Here is a 26,593-nt window from a genome sequence, read left to right as displayed (position 1 = left end):
AGTGTCACTACCTTTGTCGCTGTCTGTGGCCATCATCGGAATTCTTCAATATTTCAATAGTCAAATTAAGGTTTCTGATTAATCAAGAATTGTGGGTCTTTTTTTTCCGTAGGTAGACTTCATAGCCTTGAATTTGAATTAATACACAAAAGCTATTACGAATTTAGTAATTTACGAGTTAAAAAATCTGCTAATAATCAAGTCTGCATGCAAATGACAATTAAATCTGGTTTGCATTATCAGCATCGATGGTTCGATCATTCGATGCATGCAAAATTTATATCGAGTGTTTTTCAGATCTTTTCATTCCAAAATTGTGAATTGGCAATGTTGCAAGCTCTTTCCAAGACGACAATGTTTTATCCGCAGCTCTTTCTTCGTGTGATTTTTTACAGTGGCTGTTAGCCTGTTATGCAGCAAAAGAATGACTTGTTATAGAGTAACTAGTAAGTTGACAATTTGAAGCCTTCTACATGGTTTTCAAGTCTCTTTTAGGAGAAAAACTAAACAATGGTTAAAAAATGTAACAAGGATTTTATTTTAGATGTGTTAATAACTTAATATCTACGTATTTTTTTTATACAACTGATTCAAACGAACAGATTGGAGAGAAAACGAGCGAACACACTAAACACGCAATTTAAGAAAAATTCGAATAGAAAAACAGATCGCGGCCGCTAGAAGGAGCTGCGAGCTGCGACTAAAGCAGACAACAATCGAAACTCAAAAGTAGTTTAGGCGCCGTTTACAAGCACGTTGGACAAGTTCTTGAGTCACAACTCACAAGAAAAAAATTGCAAGGATTTGAAAGTGAAATCTATGGATACGACGATTGCGTGATATTGAGTTGAGCCTTTGATTATTAGTAACGAATTGCAATTGACCATTGAATGGACATTGGAGAATGTGAACTGAACGTTTCCTTAACTAACTAGTAACTACAGTTCTGAGTGTTTTATCTTCATGGTAGCGTGTTATCACCCATTGTTGAAGCTCACTAGGATTCCATACTGTCATAAACTGGTAATAATTTGTTAATTATAGAATCAAAATTGTCTTAAATCTCACACACAGTACCTTACAATTTTCTAAATATTCTTTTTCAGATTTGTTGCTGTAGATGTTGAACCACAACTGACACTCCAAGATCTCTTTGCTTCACTATTGAACAATTTCTAATTAAGTCTATAGTGACTGTGTGATTTTACCATTCCTCCATGATTTTACAAGCTAGATTTAGCCATTTAGGCCTACACAATGATTTTATACATCAATTCCACCAAATCAAAGAAGGACAAAAGCAGAGGAGAGACGCCGCAAATGTTACTTCTTACTTGTCGCACAAGTCCCGGTGTTGGTGTCGCGTTTTGATGTCAGGTTACCGACTTCGCAACCAGATTCTTTGCCATTTGTAATCGGAATGATCACTTTAGGTAAGTCAACGTTTACTAGACATTTCCATGTAAACTTTCGCTCTACCACAAATGTCGCACTGCCCAATGTCGGATGTTACGTTTGCTTCTGTGTTTGTACTTTTTTTTTCAGTCGAGTTTTACGGTGCAAATTTAGCCACGGTTTGATTTTGAAAAGTGGTGAGGTATTTCTACGCCATTTGACCGAGCTTAAACGAAAGTGAACAATTCTAAGGCATGTAAGCGAATCGTTAGAGTTAGACTTTTCGAAAGATCCATTTTTTAAATCTACTTCAATTTATTTTGTGAAAGCATGCCGAAGATCTTTTGCCTTTCTCCACGTGATCGCTGCCGTGTCATGAAGATGCTTCTTTGAGAGGGTCTCTACTATATTGCAAGACAAAAATGTGATGAGAACAGGAAATCTGAGTTGGTTATATAATGTATTTTAAGATAAATCAAGTAAGTTAGTATATTGCTTACATTTTAGTCTACGTATGTGTGCTAAAGAGTCGTACACTCGTACGTTACTTAAGAATGTTTAAAATGAAATTTGGTATATTTTCAACATGTTCAAACTGATGCAGTGTTTATTTTTCATTTTTCAATTACCATTTTAGAGTTCAAGCTGCAGACGTGCCGGCCAGTTTGCATGTCCTTCACGCTCGAAGGTCACGGTGAAAATTACGTGTAAAACTGTCAGTGCGGTGGTGTAGAGGTTGGGTGAGAAAGGTACGTGTTTCATAATTATCAAGCAGGTATAATAGCCGCAAGGCTCAGCCATTTGATATTCATTTTGATATTTGTTTTTGTAGACCCATCCCCAGCAACGCCAACCTAAAGAAGAAAAGGCCAGTTTGCATTTTCTTCATGCTCGAAGGTCACGGAGATCATTACGTGAAACGTATCATGCGACGGCGGAGAGGTTGGGTGAGAAAGCTACGTGTTTCATCATTATCAAATAGGTACAATGCCCGCAAGGCTTAAGAGGTGAGGGTGATCAAAAAAATCGTATAAAAAGGAGAGAGAAAAGGCCAGAGACATCAGTCGAGTGAGCATCTCCGACACGGCAACAACTGCTGTGCCCTATCTGTCACCATCTGCCTTCTTCACCGTATTGCCTCGCATCCATGGGTAAATATTCTGTTTGTTTTTTTTACATTGAGATTGGTATCAATCCTACTTGTTTCTTGATGTATGAATGTATTGAATATTGATGTTTTAATTTGTTTACTGTCTAGTTAATAAGGTGTCGTATGCTGTTGGATGTTGTATCGTTGATGGCTGGGTCGACCACTGGTGTACCGATGTCTCCTGGGTATGGCGGATACCAAACCGCAACGCCGCCGCCTTACTACCCAAAAGCAACTTACGCAACGACCAGTTAAACTGCACCGAGGTCTCCAAGTACTACACCCCTAAGGCACCGGAGTTTTGTACCACAACTTACGCTGCCCCGAGCCACTACACTGACGTCCTGAAGTATTACTCTGCCCCGAGTTACTACACCATCAAGGTGACGGAGCATGACTACGCATGCTGCCCCATCCTACTACACAGAGGCTTTCAAGTATTACTCTATTCTCAGCTACTTATTGCACCGATTTTCCTAAATACTATTCTGTTCCCAGCTGCTACACCGAGGCTCCCGCTGATTACTCCACCAAAACGGTCGAATACTACACCGAAGCGGTAAAGTACTACTCTGCCCAGATCTACACAACCACAACTGAGGCGGCCAAGGATGACGCAGTTCCGTCTTGCTACACCGAAGCTACTCTTTTGTTCTACGTTGAACAGAAATACTACACTGATGCTCCAGTTCACTACACCACGACCTACGCTACACCGCAGCCCCCAAGCACTACATCGAAGAAGCCGCCTATTACACAACAACGTATGCTGCCTAGTTTACTACACCGAGGCTCCCAAGTACTACATCACTAAGGCACCGGAATTCTACACGTCTATGTATGCTGCCCCTTCCTACTACACCGAGGCGCCGCCTCTTCAACACTGAAGCTCTTAAGTACTACACTACAACCTACGCTGCCCCGAGCTACTACACCTACGTCCCGAAGTATTACTGTGCGTAAAAGGAGTCGTCAGAAAAAAAAGAAGTCGGTCCCCGAACTGCAGTGCCCTATCTGTCATCAACTGCATTCCTCATCGTGTAATCCATTCGCAATTATGGGTAAATATTTTTATTTTTACATTGAGTTGTGTATCAATTCTGTGTTTTTTTTTTCTATTTGTTAATATGCCTGTAATATATAGTATTAATGTTTAAATTTATTTACTGTTTAGATATCTATGGCGTCGTGCTCCTGTTGTGTCTATTGTTCGTTGATTGGTGGGTCGACCGCTGGTGTAGCGATGTATCCTTGGTGAAGCGGAAACCAAACCGCAACGCCGCCGCCTTCCTACACAACTTACACAACGACCAGTTCCTGCACCGAGGTCTTCAAGTACTACACCACTAAAGCACCGGAGTTTTATACCACAACTTACGCTGCCCCGAGCCACTACACTAAAGCCCTGAAGTATTACTCTGCCCTGAGTTACTACACCATCTAGGCGATGGAGTGCTACATGACTACGTATGCTGCCCATTCTACTACACCGAGGCTCCCAAGTATTACTCTGTTCTCAGCTACTTATTGCACCTATTTTCCTAAGTACTACTCTGTTACCAGGTGCTACACCGAGGCTCCCGCTGATTACTCCACCGAAGCGACAAAGTACTTCTCTGCCCTGATCTACACAACCACAACTGAGGCGGACAAGTATTACGCAGTCCCGAGTTGCTACCCAAAAGCTGCCCTTTCGTGCTACGTTGAACAGAAATACTACACTGATGGTCCAGTCTACTACACCACGACCTACGCTACACCTAGCTACAACACGGCAGCCCCCAAGTACTACACCGAAGAAGCCGCCTATTACACAACTACGTACGCTGCCTAGTTTACTACATCGAGGAATTTAAGTATTACCCTGCTCCAAACTACTACCAAACTGAGGTTCATATTTATTGCAATTCTCCCGATTATGTCACCACTACTCACGCTGCTCTGACCTTTACACCGAAATTCTAAAGTATTTCTCTGGATTTGTTGAAAGATTGCTGGAATACAAAATTGATTGATAAATCACAAGTGCATGTCTCTATTTTCTCCTCAAGTACCTTTCCTGCTGCTGATAATTGCATGATGTGAGAAAATATTCCCGAGTGCTATGTAAACTTACAAATAATTGATCTTGCAAAATACAACAATAAAAATTCAAACTCATGTTCTACATTTCAATAATATTCAAACTTTCCTTTTTATAAATTATTTTCTATCATTAAAATTCAAGTCCAACATTTTTTTGAAAAAAAATCAAAGTCCACACACCTAATTATTTCTGCTAAGTCCAGACTTTTGTTTTTGAAAAAAAATTTAAAAAAATTCCCCTTACACAAAGTTTTCAAAAAATTTTCGCGAAAATTTCATTCGGATATTTTATTGCAACAAAATTTATTTTATTTGAATATTTTATTTCATACAAATTTTTTTAAATAATATTTACATTCATTTATTTTTCCTGTGGCCCCCAGGAGGGGGGGCCTGTCGCTTTCTCTACCGCGATAATAACATGATGCAAGTTATATGCAAGTTATTATTTGTTTGGCGCAGAAAGCTTGTTTAATCTAGCAGTTCTCGACTGTGTCAAACCTGATATTGATCAGGTTGCCTCAGTCGTATACTGCATGATTGAATGAAAACTCGAAAGACAACACATCAAACTTTTAAGTCAGCACACAGTTAACACAGAGCAATTTCATGGCATGGATGAAAACGACAACACAAAAATTTAAGTCAGGAACCCAGATGGAACAGCTCGGCTACAACAGCACAGCAACTTCTGGATTACACTGCAACCGCATGCTGCATACAAGGGTTCAATCTGTCTTCGTCACACCTTTCACCATTTGGCTGCAACAAGGTAACCACCAGCATTGAAGAAGTTTTGTTATACCTGTTTAAGAAAAGAAAATTATTTTCGAGAAACACAACTGTGTACACATGCATACTCATTATAACAAAAGAATACAAAGAGTAACAGAAGACTAAGCAGCCCAACAGAATGACTTTGATATCTGATTCAAAATTTCTATAGTAGCGGAGCAAATTGGTCTACTCTCTAGTCATGTTATCTAAAACTGTAATTTTGTAAGACATTTGATTAAAATAATTACTTTTTGCTGTTGCATGGGATGAGACGTACGTCTAAGGCAGGCAGCGAGACACACGAGGCACGCCATTTCGGAAATGTACAGGCACTTCCAAGTCTGAGTTGAATGATTTGGCAAATTGGTTACTGTGAGCTAAATCACCTGTAAATTTTCACATCAACAATTTACATTCAATAAAAATAAGAAATTAACAATAAATACCTTTTAATTTTCATCGTGAGAAACGTCACAAATCACACCTATTTCCTGCTGCGTCTTGGAACAAAATGGCCGATGTGTTCCCTGTCCCTGAATACACTCGCGCCACCTGGTGGACATTATTTCAGCCACTTATTCACAGCCACCTATTGACAGCCATTACTCATTAGATAATTGTGTTGAGTGGTTGTCAAAAGTTTTCCTATTTTTCCATGAAAATTACCGATGAATTCATAGGTAAATTCAAGTTCGTTTCTGTGCAAATTGTTTGTGATGTGGTTTATTCCGTATGTGTGCTGGATTAAATTCAAAATTCCTCAATCTAACCTGTAGGAAGGAACTGGAAAGGAAACAGTAGCATACAAGTTGCCTACCATCACTAACATCAACTCTTTTATTATAAATCTTCGTTCTGCTGAATGCATCATGCAGTTAATACAGGTAAAAACCAAAAATGTCTTAGTCACAATTTTTTTAAATACTTGTTTCCAGACTTAGTTAATATTCGTCTAATTATCAGCATTTTCTATTGATCTTGGTAGGTCACTACCCCAGTGTGGACATGTTTGTTTTTCAACAAATAATACATTGACATACAAGTATTCTTCTTTCCGTTTTAAACTTTTATTTGATGTCATAGATTGTATTTTCTGTCATAGGGAAAACTATGAAAAATATCATATCATCTTGGCCAATCTTCAGGTTTATTGCAGCAGCTTAAGAGAAGAATATGAACAAATGCAGGGCAAATACCAACATGTGTTGTATTTTTCTGAATGTTAAACACAAGCAGTAGGTAGCCATTAACTTTAGTTTATCTGATTAATGTTGGAATATTTATTGACATATTTCCTTTAGATTCAACATGACTAACTGTTTGATGCCAAAGTTAGTTGGAACTCAACTCACTGTATGTACTCTAACACAGATAACTGGTGCTGTTGCCTTTCAGCCACAGGCAGGAAAATCATTCTTTTCTTCAGAAAATTGTAAGTTTAATTTTTTGTCTTGACCCACCCAACACTTTCTGTTAATATTATAGATTTTTATGTTGAAAGAGTTACAAAGTGTGAAAAGCTAACTAAAAACTTTGTGTATTGGTGTCATAGGGAAAGCTGCAGGAATAATCTGGTGTTCATGCTCATTTGATTCATTTTGTGCCAGCTAGTGAAAGCCGAAAGGCATGTCGAATTCAATTGAGCTGCTACGTGCTGTCTCGAAGCAAGCAATCCAGCCGTTGCGTTCAGTCATTTGGAACAGGAATCTAATGGCTGTCAATAGGTGGCTGTGAATAAGTGGCTGAAATAATGTCCACCAGGTGGCGCGAGTGTATTCAGGGACAGGGAACACATCGGCCATTTTGTTCCAAGACGCAGCAGGAAATAGGTGTGATTTGTGACGTTTCTCACGATGAAAATTAAAAGGTATTTATTGTTAATTTCTTATTTTTATTGAATGTAAATTGTTGATGTGAAAATTTACAGGTGATTTAGCTCACAGTAACCAATTTGCCAAATCATTCAACTCAGACTTGGAAGTGCCTGTACATTTCCGAAATGGCGTGCCTCGTGTGTCTCGCTGCCTGCCTTAGACGTACGTCTCATCCCATGCAACAGCAAAAAGTAATTATTTTAATCAAATGTCTTACAAAATTACAGTTTTAGATAACATGACTAGAGAGTAGACCAATTTGCTCCGCTACTATAGAAATTTTGAATCAGATATCAAAGTCATTCTGTTGGGCTGCTTAGTCTTCTGTTACTCTTTGTATTCTTTTGTTATAATGAGTATGCATGTGTACACAGTTGTGTTTCTCGAAAATAATTTTCTTTTCTTAAACAGGTATAACAAAACTTCTTCAATGCTGGTGGTTACCTTGTTGCAGCCAAATGGTGAAAGGTGTGACGAAGACAGATTGAACCCTTGTATGCAGCATGCGGTTGCAGTGTAATCCAGAAGTTGCTGTGCTGTTGTAGCCGAGCTGTTCCATCTGGGTTCCTGACTTAAATTTTTGTGTTGTCGTTTTCATCCATGCCATGAAATTGCTCTGTGTTAACTGTGTGCTGACTTAAAAGTTTGATGTGTTGTCTTTCGAGTTTTCATTCAATCATGCAGTATACGACTGAGGCAACCTGATCAATATCAGGTTTGACACAGTCGAGAACTGCTAGATTAAACAAGCTTTCTGCGCCAAACAAATAATAACTTGCATATAACTTGCATCATGTTATTATCGCGGTAGAGAAAGCGACAGGCCCCCCCTCCTGGGGGCCACAGGAAAAATAAATGAATGTAAATATTATTTAAAAAAATTTGTATGAAATAAAATATTCAAATAAAATAAATTTTGTTGCAATAAAATATCCGAATGAAATTTTCGCGAAAATTTTTTGAAAACTTTGTGTAAGGGGAATTTTTTTAAATTTTTTTTCAAAAACAAAAGTCTGGACTTAGCAGAAATAATTAGGTGTGTGGACTTTGATTTTTTTTCAAAAAAATGTTGGACTTGAATTTTAATGATAGAAAATAATTTATAAAAAGGAAAGTTTGAATATTATTGAAATGTAGAACATGAGTTTGAATTTTTATTGTTGTATTTTGCAAGATCAATTATTTGTAAGTTTACATAGCACTCGGGAATATTTTCTCACATCATGCAATTATCAGCAGCAGGAAAGGTACTTGAGGAGAAAATAGAGACATGCACTTGTGATTTATCAATCAATTTTGTATTCCAGCAATCTTTCAACAAATCCAGAGAAATACTTTAGAATTTCGGTGTAAAGGTCAGAGCAGCGTGAGTAGTGGTGACATAATCGGGAGAATTGCAATAAATATGAACCTCAGTTTGGTAGTAGTTTGGAGCAGGGTAATACTTAAATTCCTCGATGTAGTAAACTAGGCAGCGTACGTAGTTGTGTAATAGGCGGCTTCTTCGGTGTAGTACTTGGGGGCTGCCGTGTTGTAGCTAGGTGTAGCGTAGGTCGTGGTGTAGTAGACTGGACCATCAGTGTAGTATTTCTGTTCAACGTAGCACGAAAGGGCAGCTTTTGGGTAGCAACTCGGGACTGCGTAATACTTGTCCGCCTCAGTTGTGGTTGTGTAGATCAGGGCAGAGAAGTACTTTGTCGCTTCGGTGGAGTAATCAGCGGGAGCCTCGGTGTAGCACCTGGTAACAGAGTAGTACTTAGGAAAATAGGTGCAATAAGTAGCTGAGAACAGAGTAATACTTGGGAGCCTCGGTGTAGTAGAATGGGCAGCATACGTAGTCATGTAGCACTCCATCGCCTAGATGGTGTAGTAACTCAGGGCAGAGTAATACTTCAGGGCTTTAGTGTAGTGGCTCGGGGCAGCGTAAGTTGTGGTATAAAACTCCGGTGCTTTAGTGGTGTAGTACTTGAAGACCTCGGTGCAGGAACTGGTCGTTGTGTAAGTTGTGTAGGAAGGCGGCGGCGTTGCGGTTTGGTTTCCGCTTCACCAAGGATACATCGCTACACCAGCGGTCGACCCACCAATCAACGAACAATAGACACAACAGGAGCACGACGCCATAGATATCTAAACAGTAAATAAATTTAAACATTAATACTATATATTACAGGCATATTAACAAATAGAAAAAAAAAACACAGAATTGATACACAACTCAATGTAAAAATAAAAATATTTACCCATAATTGCGAATGGATTACACGATGAGGAATGCAGTTGATGACAGATAGGGCACTGCAGTTCGGGGACCGACTTCTTTTTTTTCTGACGACTCCTTTTACGCACAGTAATACTTCGGGACGTAGGTGTAGTAGCTCGGGGCAGCGTAGGTTGTAGTGTAGTACTTAAGAGCTTCAGTGTTGAAGAGGCGGCGCCTCGGTGTAGTAGGAAGGGGCAGCATACATAGACGTGTAGAATTCCGGTGCCTTAGTGATGTAGTACTTGGGAGCCTCGGTGTAGTAAACTAGGCAGCATACGTTGTTGTGTAATAGGCGGCTTCTTCGATGTAGTGCTTGGGGGCTGCGGTGTAGCGTAGGTCGTGGTGTAGTGAACTGGAGCATCAGTGTAGTATTTCTGTTCAACGTAGAACAAAAGAGTAGCTTCGGTGTAGCAAGACGGAACTGCGTCATCCTTGGCCGCCTCAGTTGTGGTTGTGTAGATCTGGGCAGAGTAGTACTTTACCGCTTCGGTGTAGTATTCGACCGTTTTGGTGGAGTAATCAGCGGGAGCCTCGGTGTAGCAGCTGGGAACAGAATAGTATTTAGGAAAATCGGTGCAATAAGTAGCTGAGAATAGAGTAATACTTGAAAGCCTCTGTGTAGTAGGATGGGGCAGCATGCGTAGTCATGCTCCGTCACCTTGATGGTGTAGTAACTCGGGGCAGAGTAATACTTCAGGACGTCAGTGTAGTGGCTCGGGGCAGCGTAAGTTGTGGTACAAAACTCCGGTGCCTTAGGGGTGTAGTACTTGGAGACCTCGGTGCAGTTTAACTGGTCGTTGCGTAAGTTGCTTTTGGGTAGTAAGGCGGCGGCGTTGCGGTTTGGTATCCGCCATACCCAGGAGACATCGGTACACCAGTGGTCGACCCAGCCATCAACGATACAACACCCAACAGCATACGACACCTTATTAACTAGACAGTAAACAAATTAAAACATCAATATTCAATACATTCATACATCAAGAAACAAGTAGGATTGATACCAATCTCAATGTAAAAAAAACAAACAGAATATTTACCCATGGATGCGAGGCAATACGGTGAAGAAGGCAGATGGTGACAGATAGGGCACAGCAGTTGTTGCCGTGTCGGAGATGCTCACTCGACTGATGTCTCTGGCCTTTTCTCTCTCCTTTTTATACGATTTTTTTGATCACCCTCACCTCTTAAGCCTTGCGGGCATTGTACCTATTTGATAATGATGAAACACGTAGCTTTCTCACCCAACCTCTCCGCCGTCGCATGATACGTTTTATGTAATGATCTCCGTGACCTTCGAGCATGAAGAAAATGCAAACTGGCCTTTTCTTCTTTAGGTTGGCGTTGCTGGGGATGGGTCTACAAAAACAAATATCAAAATGAATATCAAATGGCTGAGCCTTGCGGCTATTATACCTGCTTGATAATTATGAAACACGTACCTTTCTCACCCAACCTCTACACCACCGCACTGACAGTTTTACACGTAATTTTCACCGTGACCTTCGAGCGTGCAGGAAATGCAAACTAGCCTTTCCTTCTGCAGGTTGATGTTGCTGGAGAATGGGAATACATCTGGGGAATGGGTCTACATCAACCAATATCAAAATGAATACCAAAAAACCAGACATTCTTTTGAAGAGAGGTTTGGTAAATGGTTCAATCCAAGCCGACGAGTTATTCTTGGGGCCACGATGGAAATCTTGAACGACATCGGGCTAGTTGCTTTAATTCTTGTTCCGGTCGAACGAAACGGGTTGTTTGTTGACATGAATGGGTAATTCCTTTACATCCTGGAGGAAGGTACATTAAAATTAATTGGTTGCATTTAATTGGAATTTCGATAACAAACTTTCGTCTATGTCTGTCTGCGGTGGAACACAACAGCAATCCTCATTCAGTCCTTTAGAGTTTAGACCAAGTCTTTAGACACTCGTAAACGCAAATCTTGTATAAAACGCACTTTTGACGACCGACCCTAGCTCGAAAACTTTAAACTGTATAAAGATCAAACAAAGTTCACTTGAAAGATAAATGTAAATTTTAAGCAAAGTTGCTTTTGGAGGATAAAAAGATCAAAAGTAACAGATTTAGTTTGCAACTTTAAAAAAGTGTTTCGGTACATTTAAACGTGTGCTTTGGCGGGAACCATTGACTCTCAACTCCGTAGATTTCAATTAAAAGGCTTTTGAAAATGAATTGTAGACCATTTTTAAAAAGTCATTCAGGTTAAAAAACAAAATTTTTCTTTTCGTTAAAGAACTCGACGTTCACGGTCAGGAAAAACAGGATAAAAACTAAAAACATGATTTCAAATTGGACTTCCCAGCATTCAACAGATGTAAATAAGATTTGGCCTCATAAAAAAGCTTGATTCGACTTTGTTTCACTTTTCAAATAGGCTTGCAGCAAAATTCCCTTGGCACAGAACTGTATAGTTGCTTGATGGCCATTAGATGTCTCGCTAGGCGTCGGTAGTTGAAAAAGAAATCCAAAAAAGATCATTGCTGCTTATTAAATGAAATAATCCTTCGTAAATACTTGCAATGCTCGGAAAATTCAATTGATTCAACAAATCAAATTAATACGTGAGGACTCGAAACAATTCCAAAAGCAATATAGCTATAGCTAGAATACTAAAATTGTTTAATCTTTACCCTCCGTTCGAGTCCCTGGTATTACTAATTCACTATCCCGATTCCGCAGTTACGGGGATCGGAAGGCCAGCCAAACGGAAAATCCCAACAGTTTCATTAAGACTTCGCATCGAGAGATTAAAAGACATAGTTAAGAGACCTAAAACGGCTAGTCTTTCCTTCCTCATTAAGAAATCATTGGGTATGAGCAAAGGGGCATTAACTTCTTTTAAAAAATTCATTTAAATATCGGATCAGTTCAAATGTCGCCACAAATCATTTTCGATAGGCCTATCGTATGGGAATTGAAATTTGCGTACACGACAATTGTCGGCCATCACCAAAGGCAGTTTCATTTCGAGATTATGTATTTTTGGTTTTGTTTTGTGGTTTTGCCGCAGTGGAAGGAAAACTGACTATACAGTTACAGGGTAGAGAAAGATTCAATGTTTGTTCACGGATGGAGAAATGCAGCCGAGCGAATCGAAACTGTGCTGCGCATGTACAATCGACCCTAAGTTTCCCCTGCGTCTAACATCGGGCGGTGGAGTGACGGCGTGACCGATCGTGTCTGCTGCATCAATTCTTACACAAGCCACGGTTTAATACAACACCGATGGTGTGCCGACATCTGTGTGGGCCCCCGCATCTCTTCTTTTTATGGGGCAGCAGTTTCTTTCATTTATTCCCTCTTGCGCAGAGCACATGAGGAGCATAAATAAATCTGACTAACCAGATTATTTACGTATAGAAAAGCACATCGGGTGGAGACGGACGGCACCGCGGTGGTGAAGCGAGGAATAAGAATATGCCCGCGTCCAATCCAGCTATTCGCCACCCCATCAAATCCAGAACCCCTCCCACTCCACAAGCCATAAGAGTGGAGAAGGGAGGGTTGATTTCTAATTCAATTACATCTACAAAGTCATCGACTGTTACGCAACATTTTTTAAAAACATGATTTCGAAAATGAAATTCACAATCAATGAAGGAATCTACAATAGCCAAGAGGCCCATTTTGCACCTGACAAAGTGTATAGAAATACCCCGAAACAGTCGAGCTGGGGTGGTGAAAAACTACTCAACAAGATTGGCTAAACTTGCCTTCTCCCGAGTGATGAATAATATTCTTACACGTCCAAATGTAGGCGACCGGCTGCAGTGCCGCTCCTGACATCGTTTCATCTTGTCCCACCCTCAAAAAAAAGGGACAGACAGAGACTCATCGACTCGTCAGTCTGTTTCGCCAAACATTTGTCTTTTTCGGCCCCCCCTCTTGTGTGTGGATGAGCACACACAAAGGGAAAGATAAACTTTTCATTATTCCTGATGGTTTCATCTATACACGGGCGGCGCATTCGAAACTTTATCGCTTTCTCGGCCGATCGACAACACAAACTCGACTAATGGAAATTAATGATGGGATTCAATTAGTAACGAGAATCAATCAGTCAAAACTCTGCTCGACTGTGGAGAAATGGGGGTTGTTTTAAGCTGCTGCTGTGCTCGGTACTATACTCTAACGTCACACATATACAGCACAATATATTAATATTCGTGCCGAAAAATGAAAAGCCGTGCCAACTCGGTATTATACCGCGTAATATAAATAACTTTAGGGCCCATCATTAGCGTCAACGGATGGGGAGCTGGGGGGGGGGGGGGAACCACCCGCGACCCGGAGTACTATAAGGCTTCTAATGTACTGTTGGAAGTAATCAGAATCAATGGATCTGTTGGGCGGCCGGAAAAAGGAACACATCATCATCATGCGGCGATGATGATGTAAAACCTTCCTTCTCCTCCTTCGTCATTTTTCAAAGGATTTCTTGAAAGAAAATAAAATAAAAGTGCGGCGATGGGAAAACTTTTAGCCATCAGGAAGAAGGAAAAACTTGAAGAACGGATCGCGCATCGTCGAAATAAAAAGAAGAAAAACCGAAGCAATATTTCAATTCAAAGTGAGCGGATCGAATTGCATATAGAGGCGGGCCCATCTGACCCCCATAAAAAACACACACATATACCACGGGATATCTACGGAGAGATAGGACGGGCTGTACAATCTATTTCGCCTTCGGGTCGACTATATAATACAGACGACGTGAATCTGATTCGACAGCGGCCGACTGACAGTACAGCAGGCCCCCAAGTGGCGGTTAGCCCGAACATATTTAAATGTGTACCGCAGCAGACATACTGAACTGAATTTTTAAAAAATTTGTCTTGAAAAAGAAATTCTACACAGATGATTCAATTGTCCAGCGGCGGGCTATTTGAAATTCTTGTCCGACGAACCTTTTTTTTTAGCTCGAGTTTATTTTCATATTTTACCAAAGTGTTGAGCAGAACACACGTGCGAGAGATGACGAGTGATCCATCACCATTCAAGTATTCTCCCCTGCCCATAAGACACTGCAGAGGCTAGAGACTCTAGCCGACTGCTCAAGATCGGATCGATACGCCACTCTGGTGAATCGAATCCATCAAGAGCTTTACTCAGATTTATGCTGCTGCTATATCTACTGTCGTGTCACTTGGCATTTTTTTTGGCGGGTTTTCTTATTTGAATTTTTCCATCAACCAACTTCCCAAAAGAAAAAGGAAAACAAAAGAGTCGTTGTACATAAAACGGGAGCCAAAGATGGGCGACGCTCAGACTGTTTTTGGAGACACACACAAGACAGGTCCATCATCAATGGCAGGAATAAGGTTTGGGGGCTGGAAAAAGAAAAAGGGAAATGATTGCGCTGTGTATATAAGAGAAGGCAACTGCATCCATATTCAGCAGCAGTTCCGCCAGCAGCCAAGCGGAAGGTATAACTGAATTTTTTTTCTTTTCCAGGAGGAAGGTTGCACACGCTCCTGGGCAAAAGACGACAACCCAACAAAAGAAGAATCACAATTTTTTCTCTCTCCTAGCTATACACCAAGGAAATATCAATCAGAAAGAGCAGAGAGATGATCATCATTTCTGGCACCAACCAAAACATCCGCTGCCGGATTCATATGTAAACGATCGTCCCTCTATTTATGGGGACATATAGTACTACCACCCACCGACTACGTCATAGTGCAGTTGTAAAAAGGAGACCTATGCCAAACAGTCAAGACAGTCACTCAATCAGAAACGGGGAAAAAAAACAAAACAACTGCAAAGCTTCCGGGCATCCGCACGCAGATAAACAAAATCACAACTACTGTCATGTGTGTCATCAGAAAAAAGAAGGGGGGGGGGACCAAAAAGACGATCAAACCGAAGAAAAAATGAATCACGAGCCCAGGAAATTGAGCGGTGCCTGTCCAATCTTTTCCCTCTCCTATTGGCGCTGCTGGGAAGGGCCTTTGGGTCCATTGTGACTTCAATCTCGCCGTTCACTGATAGGTGCGTTATTATACAACACACAACGGGGCGAATGGGTGTTGTCGGCGTGAATCGGCCAGGGTCGAATGCGCACACAATAGAGGGTCCACCGCCACTGAGAGATCAGTTTCTTCTCTCTCTCTCTCTATGCTATTTGTGATCTAAACGAGTTTTGTTGGACCCGAGAGATGGAAAAAAGAAGGGAGACCCTGTACACAGTACACACTATATATTGTGTGTGTAGACGATGTTATCGAGTTTTGGCTTCCTTTCGTGTCACTTTCCTTCCCCCATTTTTTCTTGTTGTTATTATTTCCTTGTCATTTCCTGTTTTACCCCCCGAGAATCTTCTTCTTTTTTTTTCACGCTGCGCGTTGGCATCGAATAATCAAGCAGATGGAAAGACATTATTAAATACCATTGCCAAGCCCCTCCTCAACTCATCAAGCGGGAAGGCAGGCGCTCTAATGGTTGCTGAAGTGCAACGTATATTATATCTCTGCTGTCTTTTGGAAATACGTACACAAGAGAAAAAAAAGAGAGAGGGAACTATTAGATTATTTAGAAGCGCAAGCATTTTCTATATTGCCGTGATTACCCCTCCCAAGCTCTCCTGTATGGACTGCAATAAATCAAACGGGGGCTCTCTCTCTATATAGTCTTTTTCTTTCCGGAGGGGACAACAAGGTCAATACGAGTAAATATAACGGCCAATGTGTGTGTGTAGAGAGAGAGAGTGTTACAAGCAACCAGCATTCATCGATCCCCGATACACATTTATTTGTTTCCTACACCCAACCGACCGGGAGTGAAACCGGTGGAGAGACGATCGTATAAAAAGTGATCCGTCTTATTCTCTCTTGGGGGGGAGGAGAGATAGAAGAAAAAAACACAAGCGGATATACTAGAAAAACCCAGCGGACCAATTACAGCAACTGTCGTCCGGTCATAAAACATCATCAGTAGCTCCGGCGGAAGAAGAAGAAGAAGAAGAAGGGAGTGAAAGAAATAAATGGTAACCGTTTTATTATATCAGAATGCATTTGGACGATTGATACAGGAGGGAGGGGGGGGGGAGGTGTGTTAATAATAAAATAAAATAAAAAAGAGGGAAATCAAATAATGGAATAACTTTAGATGATGATGGGTGGATGGGTGTGGAAGGCTTTCGTCATTTTCATCATCTCCCACTTTGGCTGATGAAACGCGCGGTATAAACGATACAACATTCGTTCGATATAGTATAGGTAATCGTAAAAACAAGCGAGAAATGAAAATGGGCAAGAGATGTATCGTCGGATAATGAGCCAATCAGTTAGGGGTAACAACTTTTCCCTTCCAACCCACTGACGCTTTTTCTTTTCCCGGAGTAACGATTAAGAAAAAAAAAAAGATATTGGGTCTAGCAATTAGACCACGCCCATTTCCCGAAACTCGAATGCGAGAAGAGAAAATTTTTGATTCCCGCATCTCAACAATTCCCAGCAGATATGTGTACACATTTATATATTTATAGTGGCCTATATGACACGCTGGGTTGGGTTTAGCTGCCACACACAGTTAGCCCGTCTCTTCTCTATATCGTTTCATTCAGTTGGGGGGAAGGGGCTGCTGCTGCTCGGTTCTGTTTCTCCACCCCACCCGAAAACTGATGATATTTATAGGCTTGTACTTTATACGTAAAAGATACTATACAGGCGGCGTCTAGCTTCAGGCAATCGAGGACCCGAGTGTGTAGAGTGCGCGGCTCATCCGCCCGGAACGACACACAACGGCGCCGTGATTATGCAAACGGGATGATGACTCTCCTCGCCTTGGCATTTCGTGATGATTCGATTGCCTCGATATGCACCCGCCTATCCGCTATATGTATATATGCAATCTCCTCCCGACTGTGCCCTCCAACCAACTTTGAAAACTTGAGGACCGCAGAAAATTGTTTCGATCCCCCCTTTTGTTCCCAGCTCCCGTCTATAGCAGCTAGGACAAGTTTCTTCTTTTATTATTGATGAAGAACAACGGCGCTGGTGTCTAAAAGTTTGCAGCGAAAATTCTGAAACATTTACGGGGGATACCCCAGCGGGCGGCCAAATCCAAGTCGATGTCCTCCGTCTTCGTCAAGTTAGATTTTAGTTGTACAGAGGAAACTAACTCGCCAAGGACTTGTCTTCTCTTTACAGAGAGATAGAGAGAGAGTCGTGTAAGTGTATTAGATCTGTGCTCCTCCTTCCCCAAGTTGGTTCTCGTCACAGAGTTTGCGGTAAAGTAACAGACTCCTAGAAGGAGAAGAAGAAGTTGGCCGCCACCTCGACAGCGCAACTTGGTGGTGGCCTCTTGTCCTTTTCCCTATTTAACATCCCTCCTCCTCCCCACCACCACCATTTACTTATGTGAAGTGTTGCGTGATGGTCGGGTCATACAAGAGAACGCACTAGATATAACGACCGGCTTTAGAACATCCGAGACGATGTCTGTCATAAAAAAAAAAGAAGAAAAAAAGTCCCGACATAAAAATGATCCTGAAAAGAAACAAAATTCAATCGAAACTGATGGCGCCGCTTTTTTACGTTCAAACTGTCATCGACGCCACTGCTGGATTTTTTCCTTTTTCTTTCCTACACGATTAGAATCTTCCTTCTTGGGGGTGGGTTTATTTTATTAACTGTGGGTGTCCATCCGGAAACGTACGTTACTGCCTTCGGCTCCGGCTCCGGCTCTCTCTCAGTGTGTTCGCCAGAGTGGAATAAAACGGCAATGGCGGGCGCCAGACTTGTGTAACTGCACAAGGGGGCCGAGATCCTTTCGCATACTAAACAGTATTATCCTCCACACACCCTAGGGAGGCAAGAAGAAACAAGTCTTCCGCTCAATCGACTTTCAAGATGACCTCAATCACACACGAACTTCCCACCCACCACAAAAGAAGAAGAAATGTCCTCAAAAAGGAGCGGGACACAAATCGATCCAACGGCCGGAATATTTAATGAGCTCGCGGAGGGGGGGGGGCTGCTCGGTCAAGCGTCCACTTCGGGAGAAAAAGAAAGAGTGTCGACGACATACTGAACAACTGACCGCCGACCACTACCATCTGAACGACCGGCAATATGGGCCCATCGTGAAGTGGCCCCCCTCTTCCTCTTCAGGGCATTTGTGTAACACACAAAGAAAAGTCAATGGATCGTGTACAATTGTGTCCTGTGCCTCCCCCCAACGACGACACTGTGTGTCTAGTATAATAATATCGATCAGATCAGATTTCCAACTTTCGGTGGGAGTGGGTTGGGTTGGGGAATTATGCCGTGAAGATGATCCCGAAAAAATAAAATCATGCATCTGGGCGAATCAAACGAGAGACACACGCAAGCGCAGGACACAGGCAGCAAAGCTTTAAAGGGATGATCGAAACAAACTCTGGGGAAAGTGTACAGATGACTTTATTATGCAATTTTATGCAAAGGCCATTTGAAAGCGCGGGCAGACATAAAAGAAAAAAAAACAGGAAAAGAAATAAAGAGAAAGAGGTCGTCGGATGAAATATATATGGGGATGTGTATGAATCACTATCATCTTGCACGCCGGAAATATATAATACGTATATATTTCTGGCGTGGGGGGGAAGAAAAAACAGAGCGGAGGGGAAAGATTGTGGAGGGAGAGAAATTTATGAGCGTATGGTCATTCAGCGTCAAGCAGCGGCGCCTTATTTGAGCCATTATGCAGAACAGATTCGTTGGCTGCGTTCGGTCGCAGCAGTGTTGATAAAAATGGGAACGAATAGCAAAGGCGAAAGAATACGACAGCCGCAACAACGACACAAAAAAGGAGGGGGTGAAAGTTTTTCACCCAAAAAGAAAAGAACTTATATCTCTTTTTATTATAAGCTACGACTGTGAGGTTACCCATATTGAAGACTATAATTCTCCAACAAAAGCAGACAGTCATGAATCATTCTTTCCTTGGCTTGACATTTCGCTAAATCTGTTCACTGTTCTGATGGCCCTGGGCTGCGAAACCCAACTTTTGATTCTGCCAAAGCACCTGTCACTAGGCTGGGTTCAATCATGGGTTCAATTCAAAGTAATAATGGCGATCGATATTCGAGCATAACGTACGCCGACCACGAACGTGAAAGAGAAACTTTTTTCGGCGAGGGGAGTTGATCGTTTCAAGAGTTTTTGCACAGAAAGTCGTGACTTACCCCATGTGTAGACTTTCGGGACGTCGTCTGCATTCGATGCACGTTTTCGTGTCGTGATTTGTGACCGGGGAACCCTTGCACGCCAATCCTTTGCAGAAATAAGTTGCTCCATTTAAAATTCAGTGCACCAATTGAGCTAAGATGAGAAATTTCAATAAATCAAATCAACAGCAGCAGACAGCTCAAACGTGTTGACACAAAAGATGGCGACGTTGCAAAATGTCAATTAGTTTCCAGCTCAAGGTTTTTTTCAGAAACGTGAATTAATTATGTGAAATCATCAAAGGAATGTCTTATTTTAGATGTAGTATGTATATTACCAATTTCACGGAATGAATACACACCAACAACAAGTTATTAAGGATAAAGTTTGAATTGACTATATTTAGACACAATCGTGATTTGGGTTATTCAATTAGGTGCACAATTGTCAATAATAGAGAGGCCAATAAATAAGTTTTTAAAAAATGCATGCAAACCCGGTTCGTCTGAGATAATTCTGATGAATGTCTTTGGCAGGGATAAAAACAAAAACGTAAAAATCGAAGAAATTAACTTTTTCTTTTCCAATATGTTACAGTGTGTCAAACCAACAATTAATCTCAAACAAAAAAAAACGAAGAAACACAAATGAAGCACTTAAATAGAAAATACACATATCGAATTTTTCACAGATATTAGCAGGGAGAAAAGGATTTATAGTCGAAACAAATCAGTAGTCACCAAACGCAGAGAAAAATCAGGAAAACCCAAAATTTAAAATAAAAATAATCACTTGGTTTCAAGTTCACGGTCTTCGTGCGAGGTCATGTGTCGTGTCAGGTGGTGCCGTTCGCGGAAATTTTCTCCGCAGACGGGACATCGCAATTTCTCCTGTCGCTTTTGGCGGACGGGATCGGTGTTGGCGTCACGCCGGTGCTGCGACCTCATGTGGTAGACGAGGTCGGACGTCATGCGGAAACTGAGGTTGCACTTTGCGCAAACGTTCTGCGATGGCGCCGATGCCAAACTGGCCGCCAGAGCTGCCGCCGGAATCTGATGGATTGGCGACGAAGAAACGGATTGCTGTTGAGACTGCGGAGTCGTCGGTGTAGGAGCAGCTGGGGGTGGCGGAGGCGGTGGCGGAGGAGGAGGTGCCATGCTGGAAGAATTAGGCCGCGAAAGCCGATGATCCATCGCGGAATGGAACGGAGGAGGACAATAAGTGGCTGCCGAAGAATCAGCGTGGCGCATAGTCTTGTTATTAGCCGGGAAGAGGTTGAAATCCTTCTCGGATTGATGTTGATAGAGCGAAGCTTGGGCTCGTAGGTAATCCTCGATGAGATTATTGGCTCCATCTGGACGCCGGTCTGTCGCCCTAGACGGATGTAAAAGATTGTTGCCACCACCACCACCGCCGGATTTCATGGGCGGATGTTGTTGCTGCTGCTGCTGGAAGAAGGACTGCTGATGAGCGGCCATTGCGGCTGCAGCCGCCGCCGCAGCTGGATGACTGAACAAGGACATGGCCAATCCTTTGGCCGCATTGTTTTGTTGCAGTAATTGCAACGACAAAGTGGTTGCAATGGCCGGGAATGAGAACGGGTGGTAATAGGGAGGTGCGGAGGAGGCTGCCGCTGCAGCAGCCGACATCATCATGCTCAAATCCACCGGGAGATTGTTACCCATTCCGCCAGCACTGCTGCTACTTGCGCTCGTTTCCGCCGTGTTGTTGTTGTTGTTGTGGTTGATTTTGCTCACTTTTTTGAACGCGCTTTTCGGCGATCCGCTCACGACCGACGTTTGCTGCTGCTGCTGCAATTTGCTGTGGATCGTTGGTTTATCTTCGATGGATTTCTTGGCGGCACATCTCAAATCTTCTTCCTGATCGTCTTCGTCCGAACTGACTTGATTGTTGTTGTGGTAGCGATGACTTTCACTGACGCCCGTCAAAAATGCCACGTCGAAACTGCGTTTAGGCGTCGTCTGATTCTTCGGGATGCTGTTGGATTCACGGCCGCTCTCCATCGTCGTGTCCATGGTCATTCTGAATTTCAAGATATTTCAAATTTAATAAAAACCTCAAAGATAAGTTGTCGTGATTTATTCCAATTACCTGTTTTGAATGCGTTCCAGCACTTATTATTGTAATAAATTAACTGATTATTTGGGTATTAAGCAGAGCGACAAGTCGATGCGATCCTGGCAGACAGCTGGGCGACGACTGAGACACAGCGGCGAGCTGCCACGGCACAAAAGTGATGAGGGATCGGACAAAGTGGTTGTGTGTGTGTGATCTAACATGTGCCAGTGTCTGAGCGTGGCGCACACGAAAGGGCGGAGCGTCGACAAAGCGGCTGCTCCCGCTCCCCTCTATAACACCATTGGACGCGTTTAGATGCACTCCTCCTCCTGCCGACAGCATACCGCCATCATCTTGGCTTCAAACGCGGACGGCTTGTGCAGGTTGACACATTTCTCCTATTTTGAGAGTAGTTGGGGGAGAGAAAGTGTGAATTTGTTTCTGTTACATTTCAAAATGAATTTCTCTTTGCGCCAGAATTGCGCCATAAAAACTATCGAATAAAATCCCGGGGATCGATCGATATAGCTATAGGCGAAACAGGGCTAGAGAAAGGTTCAAGTATTTATTTCTCGTGTTGGCCCGTATTAGATCCCGAACAGTGACCGTATGTCAACCTTTTTTATATAACTGAAAAACTGCATTGGGCATTGAACTAGAGGAACTACTACCACATATAGACATAGGGTGGGGTGTTGTATATACAAAAGAGTGTCACGTGACATGCACTCTCTTTTATTATACATTGAGCCAAGTCTCTTTTACCACAATACTCCTCTTATGTGTGTGTATGGTGGGGGGGGGGGAGGAAGGAAGGAGGAGGAGGATTTTTGGGGCGCGACAGATGGCGGCCACTACACATCGATGAAAGACCCATTCAATCTACATCAGCGGTGGAAGATCCGCGCTAATCAATTCACCGTCAAAAATGGCGTTGGCTGAAAAACCGGGGCCGGCGGTTCATCAGACAGCCGACATTTATTACATCCAAGGGCCAGCCAACATGGAAGATGATCAATAAGGTCGTCGCCAATAGAAAACAAAAGGATCATGCAGCAGCATCCCCAATGGACCAGATGTTTGTTACTCGTTCGAGGGTGTGTTAAGAGGGAATTGATTGAAACTTTTTTCCCCCCTATACTCTTTCAACTTGAAAAATAAAAGACTCGGGGGAGACAGAGTCTATGACTTTTTCCCTCGTTTAAACACACACAATAAACCGCGTGCGGTCTCTCATAGACAAGGGAAAAAAAAAACGATAAAAGTATCCGGTTGCACTCGACTATAGCGACAGCTTATTTGATACAAAAACAAATTGTGTTGAAAGAAAAACGAAGCAGGTGGGTACTATTTTAAAAAAAGATAAATTAAATCAATTGAATTTGGCGCCAAAAACGAAATTCAATTGAATAGTATTGAGGTTTCCGGTGAATGTTACCACAAAGAGGCTGATGGTTGAGGATTGAGAAAAAGCTTTTCCTTGCACAGCAGCAGAGAAAACGCACCTGCACGGTCGAGCGAGCAAATCAGTCTTCTTCCTTCCTTCCTGCGGATGGAAAAAAGATAGAAAATGGCCCAGTTGCTGTGTGATGCCGTACCGCAAGAGGATAGGAGGCAATAAGCTTATATACGGTGTGTGTGTGTGTGTGTGCGGAGGCAGATGCAATAACCGAGTGAAGCCGAGCGGATAATATCCTCCACATCAATCGACTGAGAAAGACACAGAGTGAGGAAGAAAGGGAGGGGAACAAAAAAAAAGGAGATCACCATCACAAACAAACCACATAGAGAGAGAGAGAACCTATCGTGATATTATTATTATTTCACCTCTTGTGTGTGTGTGTGATGGAAAAGCGGCGGCTCAGGTCTTCCTTTCGGGGAGAGATGGATGGCATTATATTTAGACTGAGAACAGCCTCACATGCTGCCCGTTTCTCACACATATGGGTGGTCGCACCCAACAGCACACCCAACTTCCATCATCCAGCCTCCGCCACAGCATCTGACTGTTATTATCCTAAGCTTCAGCGCCGTCTCATTTTACAGACAATCCAGTTGACCGAAAAAATAGAAAATAAAAAGAAATCACGTAAAGCATAAGTAATATGGTGGAAAAATAATAATAACTAAAGAATCGTTGGCTGTAATTACCTGCTACGGGATGAGAATCAAATGTTTGTTGTTTTTTTTTAATGAGGGACATCTAGCGGAAAAATATTTTACTGCATAAAATATTTATTTGGCGCGCATCTTTTAAAATAAATATACAGCACGTTTGACTTGCTCATCATTTAACAAGGAATATGTCCATTATATAGAATACACACAAGGCTATTTAAAATTTTAAAAATTATGAAAGCTTGGACTCACAGCCAGATCAAAGAAGTAGAGATTTCGTCGACGTCGATTTCTTGAATGGCCGCACGACAGATTTCAATCAAAGATTTAACTTGATATTTTTCCGCCAATTTCAATAGGGACTGGGAGTTGGCTGATACTTTGAGCTCTCCCGTGTACAAGAAGAAGAGAAATTCTTTGAAGGCGTCAGGATTTACGCCATCATCGATTCGAACTTTTCCCGTGACAGATTCGACCGTTGAGGTATTGAACAGCTCCGTGAATACCGGACTCCTTGAAGAGATAATGACTCGATGTACTTTGAAAATTTTTTTCCCAACTTGAAGCTCGGCGTCGGTCAGGATGGCCAAAAGGAACATGTTCCAGTAGTCAACAGAGCGGAGACTGTCCATCAGTTGGTATCGAAAATTTTCGAGATTTTCTCTGATGAGGATGTCGAATTTGAAAGAACTTGGTGCTACGAGATCGTAGAGTTCCCGGCCAAAGATGTATAAGGCTTTTTCACCTCGTCGCTCCATCCGGCAATATTCGGCGCCGTCAATGTAACTCTCAACATGGGATATGGATGTGCCTGTTTTCTCCAGGTGAGAACAGGCCAGGTAAAGGAAATGCTGTGGGGATAAGAGAGTTGAGTGCTTGGTGGATGGATGATCGGCCAGTCCCGCCCGGAACGCTCCATCGTTGCGGAAATTCAATTGATCTGAAGTGAACAGCTTATCGTCTTGCGGCAATTCTTCCACCCGCCAAACGCATTCGATGACTGTATAGTACTTTTGGAAAAACAATTGAGCTTTGGTCTTCTCTCTATAAATAGACAAAATAAATAAAATGAAGGAGTAAATAAGACTTTGAGTTTATCTTACTTGAGCTGAGGTTTCTTGGGGCAAATTTCAAAGTCTGGTTTCATGGCCATGGCGAATGATGTGAGTTGATTAGCATCGATATCTTGAACTGCCAACTGGCAAAGGGATTTCAACGTGCTCAACTTGTAACGTTCTGCCAATTTAAGGAGTTCTTCGTTAACACTTCGGTGGTTGTTGACCTGAAAGACGCCAGTATAGAGAAATCGAAGAAACATTTCAAAAACAAGGGGTTCTGTGTGATCGATCTTGATTTGACTGCCAACAATCAGCGATTCAATTGAACCAAACAATGTTGGACTTCGAGCTGCCAGAATGGCCCGATGTGCCGAAAAAATGTGGTTTTGGACTGAAAATTCAATGTCAGTCCAGAGTTTGTTCTTGGCAGTCAACCACAACTGATCTGTAAATAGAATATCTGACAATTGGTAACGATAGTTTTCCAATGTTTCGATAACGTGGACGCCGAACGTGAATGTCTCTTGCTTCTGCCATTCACAATCAATTATTTCTTTTACGAATAACTGAAGGTGATCCAGCTCATTCTCACAAAGGTTCATGTGTGCATCTAGGTCAGGTTTTCCTTTGATCTTGACAGATACTTTCGCCACTTTATAGCCAATCTTGTGCAAATTGGTACAAATGAAATACAACCTTGTCTTTGTGTCTTGACCACCAACTTTTTTCAGGGCAAATCGAAAAGCTTTCAATCCCAGAAACTCAGCCATTTCGGTCATGATTGAGCACCGTTCAGTCAAATCTTTAAATTTCCACTGGTACATCAGAACCCTTCCAGATTCGTGACATTCTCCCTCCATTTTAATTGCAAAATGTTAAATAACGACAGAAATAAGGCGTTGAACTCTGAAAAGAACAATCGAAATAAAAATAGAATGGATTCACTTTCTAAAATTGAAATTTGTAGATTTAAGATCTCCGCTACTCTCAAGTCACGACTCAGCCAGACTCAGCTGTCAAGAGAATTATGCAATTATGTTTTCTGACTTTTCTCCTTAAAAAAACAAATGAATAGAGCATAATTTAACCGCGAAAGAAAATTTGCAACATTGCAAGTTTCTTTAAAAAACAAGTGCTAGTGGAACAAATTTGTTATTCACAAACATCCGTTTTGAATTATAATAACACAGACATCTGATAACCAAAAATGCGTCTCTGAAAAAAAAGAATAGTGTCGGTGTGACTTAGATCGTCGTAATGCGTTGCAAATGTGAAAAATTTTTCAAACGACATATTTGTGAAAGCATGTACGCAACGCCAAGTTCATTCACATTGCAACCTTCAATGTTTGCAAACCCCATGAAAACCTGTACGTTTTTGCTCTTGGCAGATTGCCAACTTTTACTTTGCAAGAAATTTGCAAATGACATAACAACCGTGTCCCTGAAAAAAGCGGATTCGCGCTTCACATAATGTAGGAAAACCATCAGAAGAATGTCAAATACAAAGTTAAGCATGCTGGCTACGTGAGCTCACATTTATTCGACCCTCAATTTTTGCATACCGTTAGCACAAGTCGGCGCCGCGTATTTTAGTTTTTGGCAGTCGGCCGATGT

The 26,593-nt window shown here is 41.9% G+C and overlaps 2 protein-coding genes and 4 long non-coding RNA genes across 11 annotated transcripts; 3 read left to right on the top strand and 3 right to left on the bottom strand.

Annotated features, from left to right (window-relative positions):
- Positions 1–459: 459 nt before the first annotated feature.
- On the top strand, positions 460–2,129 carry LOC124194463. Its single transcript, XR_006874805.1, has 5 exons — positions 460–1,023; positions 1,107–1,433; positions 1,546–1,651; positions 1,725–1,874; positions 2,033–2,129. It is a non-coding gene; the product is annotated as an uncharacterized LOC124194463 (long non-coding RNA).
- A 328-nt stretch (positions 2,130–2,457) lies between these two features.
- On the top strand, positions 2,458–4,570 carry LOC124194462. The gene is made up of 3 exons (XM_046588669.1): positions 2,458–2,546; positions 2,654–3,105; positions 4,150–4,570. Exons 1-3 carry the CDS (start codon positions 2,543–2,545, stop codon positions 4,168–4,170), a joined length of 477 nt encoding a protein of 158 aa, XP_046444625.1. The 5' UTR covers positions 2,458–2,542; the 3' UTR covers positions 4,171–4,570.
- Positions 4,571–6,016: 1,446 nt separating this feature from the next.
- On the top strand, positions 6,017–7,385 carry LOC124194461. 2 transcript variants are annotated; one of them, XR_006874803.1, is made up of 6 exons: positions 6,024–6,291; positions 6,393–6,449; positions 6,510–6,646; positions 6,709–6,839; positions 6,960–7,274; positions 7,335–7,385. It is a non-coding gene; the product is annotated as an uncharacterized LOC124194461 (long non-coding RNA). The 2 variants fall into 2 exon arrangements; XR_006874804.1 differs by lacking the exons at positions 6,960–7,274; positions 7,335–7,385 and having other exon boundaries at positions 6,017–6,291; positions 6,371–6,449; positions 6,709–6,945.
- Positions 7,386–8,555: 1,170 nt separating this feature from the next.
- Positions 8,556–10,227, bottom strand: LOC124194460. 2 transcript variants are annotated; one of them, XR_006874801.1, is made up of 3 exons: positions 9,522–10,227; positions 9,081–9,408; positions 8,556–9,019 (listed from the first exon to the last, which is right to left on the bottom strand). It is a non-coding gene; the product is annotated as an uncharacterized LOC124194460 (long non-coding RNA). The 2 variants fall into 2 exon arrangements; XR_006874802.1 differs by having other exon boundaries at positions 8,556–9,408.
- A 975-nt stretch (positions 10,228–11,202) lies between these two features.
- On the bottom strand, positions 11,203–19,924 carry LOC124194459. Its single transcript, XR_006874800.1, has 2 exons — positions 19,740–19,924; positions 11,203–11,334 (listed from the first exon to the last, which is right to left on the bottom strand). It is a non-coding gene; the product is annotated as an uncharacterized LOC124194459 (long non-coding RNA).
- Positions 19,925–20,032: 108 nt separating this feature from the next.
- Positions 20,033–26,012, bottom strand: LOC124194447 (homeotic protein spalt-major-like). 4 transcript variants are annotated; one of them, XM_046588656.1, is made up of 6 exons: positions 25,023–26,012; positions 23,953–24,963; positions 23,629–23,835; positions 23,240–23,511; positions 21,835–22,199; positions 20,033–21,765 (listed from the first exon to the last, which is right to left on the bottom strand). In XM_046588656.1, exon 6 carries the CDS (start codon positions 21,762–21,764, stop codon positions 20,511–20,513), a length of 1,254 nt encoding a protein of 417 aa, XP_046444612.1. In that variant the 5' UTR covers position 21,765; positions 21,835–22,199; positions 23,240–23,511; positions 23,629–23,835; positions 23,953–24,963; positions 25,023–26,012; the 3' UTR covers positions 20,033–20,510. The 4 variants fall into 4 exon arrangements, with proteins under 4 accessions (XP_046444612.1, XP_046444613.1, XP_046444614.1 ...); XM_046588657.1 differs by lacking the exons at positions 23,953–24,963; positions 25,023–26,012 and having other exon boundaries at positions 23,629–23,912; XM_046588658.1 differs by lacking the exons at positions 23,629–23,835; positions 23,953–24,963; positions 25,023–26,012 and having other exon boundaries at positions 23,240–23,347; positions 23,433–23,596.
- Positions 26,013–26,593: the final 581 nt, after the last annotated feature.

This window comes from Daphnia pulex, chromosome 5, assembly GCF_021134715.1.
Source record: "Daphnia pulex isolate KAP4 chromosome 5, ASM2113471v1".
NCBI classification, from domain to species: Eukaryota; Metazoa; Arthropoda; class Branchiopoda; order Diplostraca; family Daphniidae; genus Daphnia; species Daphnia pulex.
The sequence above is the reverse complement of the archived record's forward strand: the minus strand, read 5'-3'. Positions and strand labels throughout refer to the sequence as shown.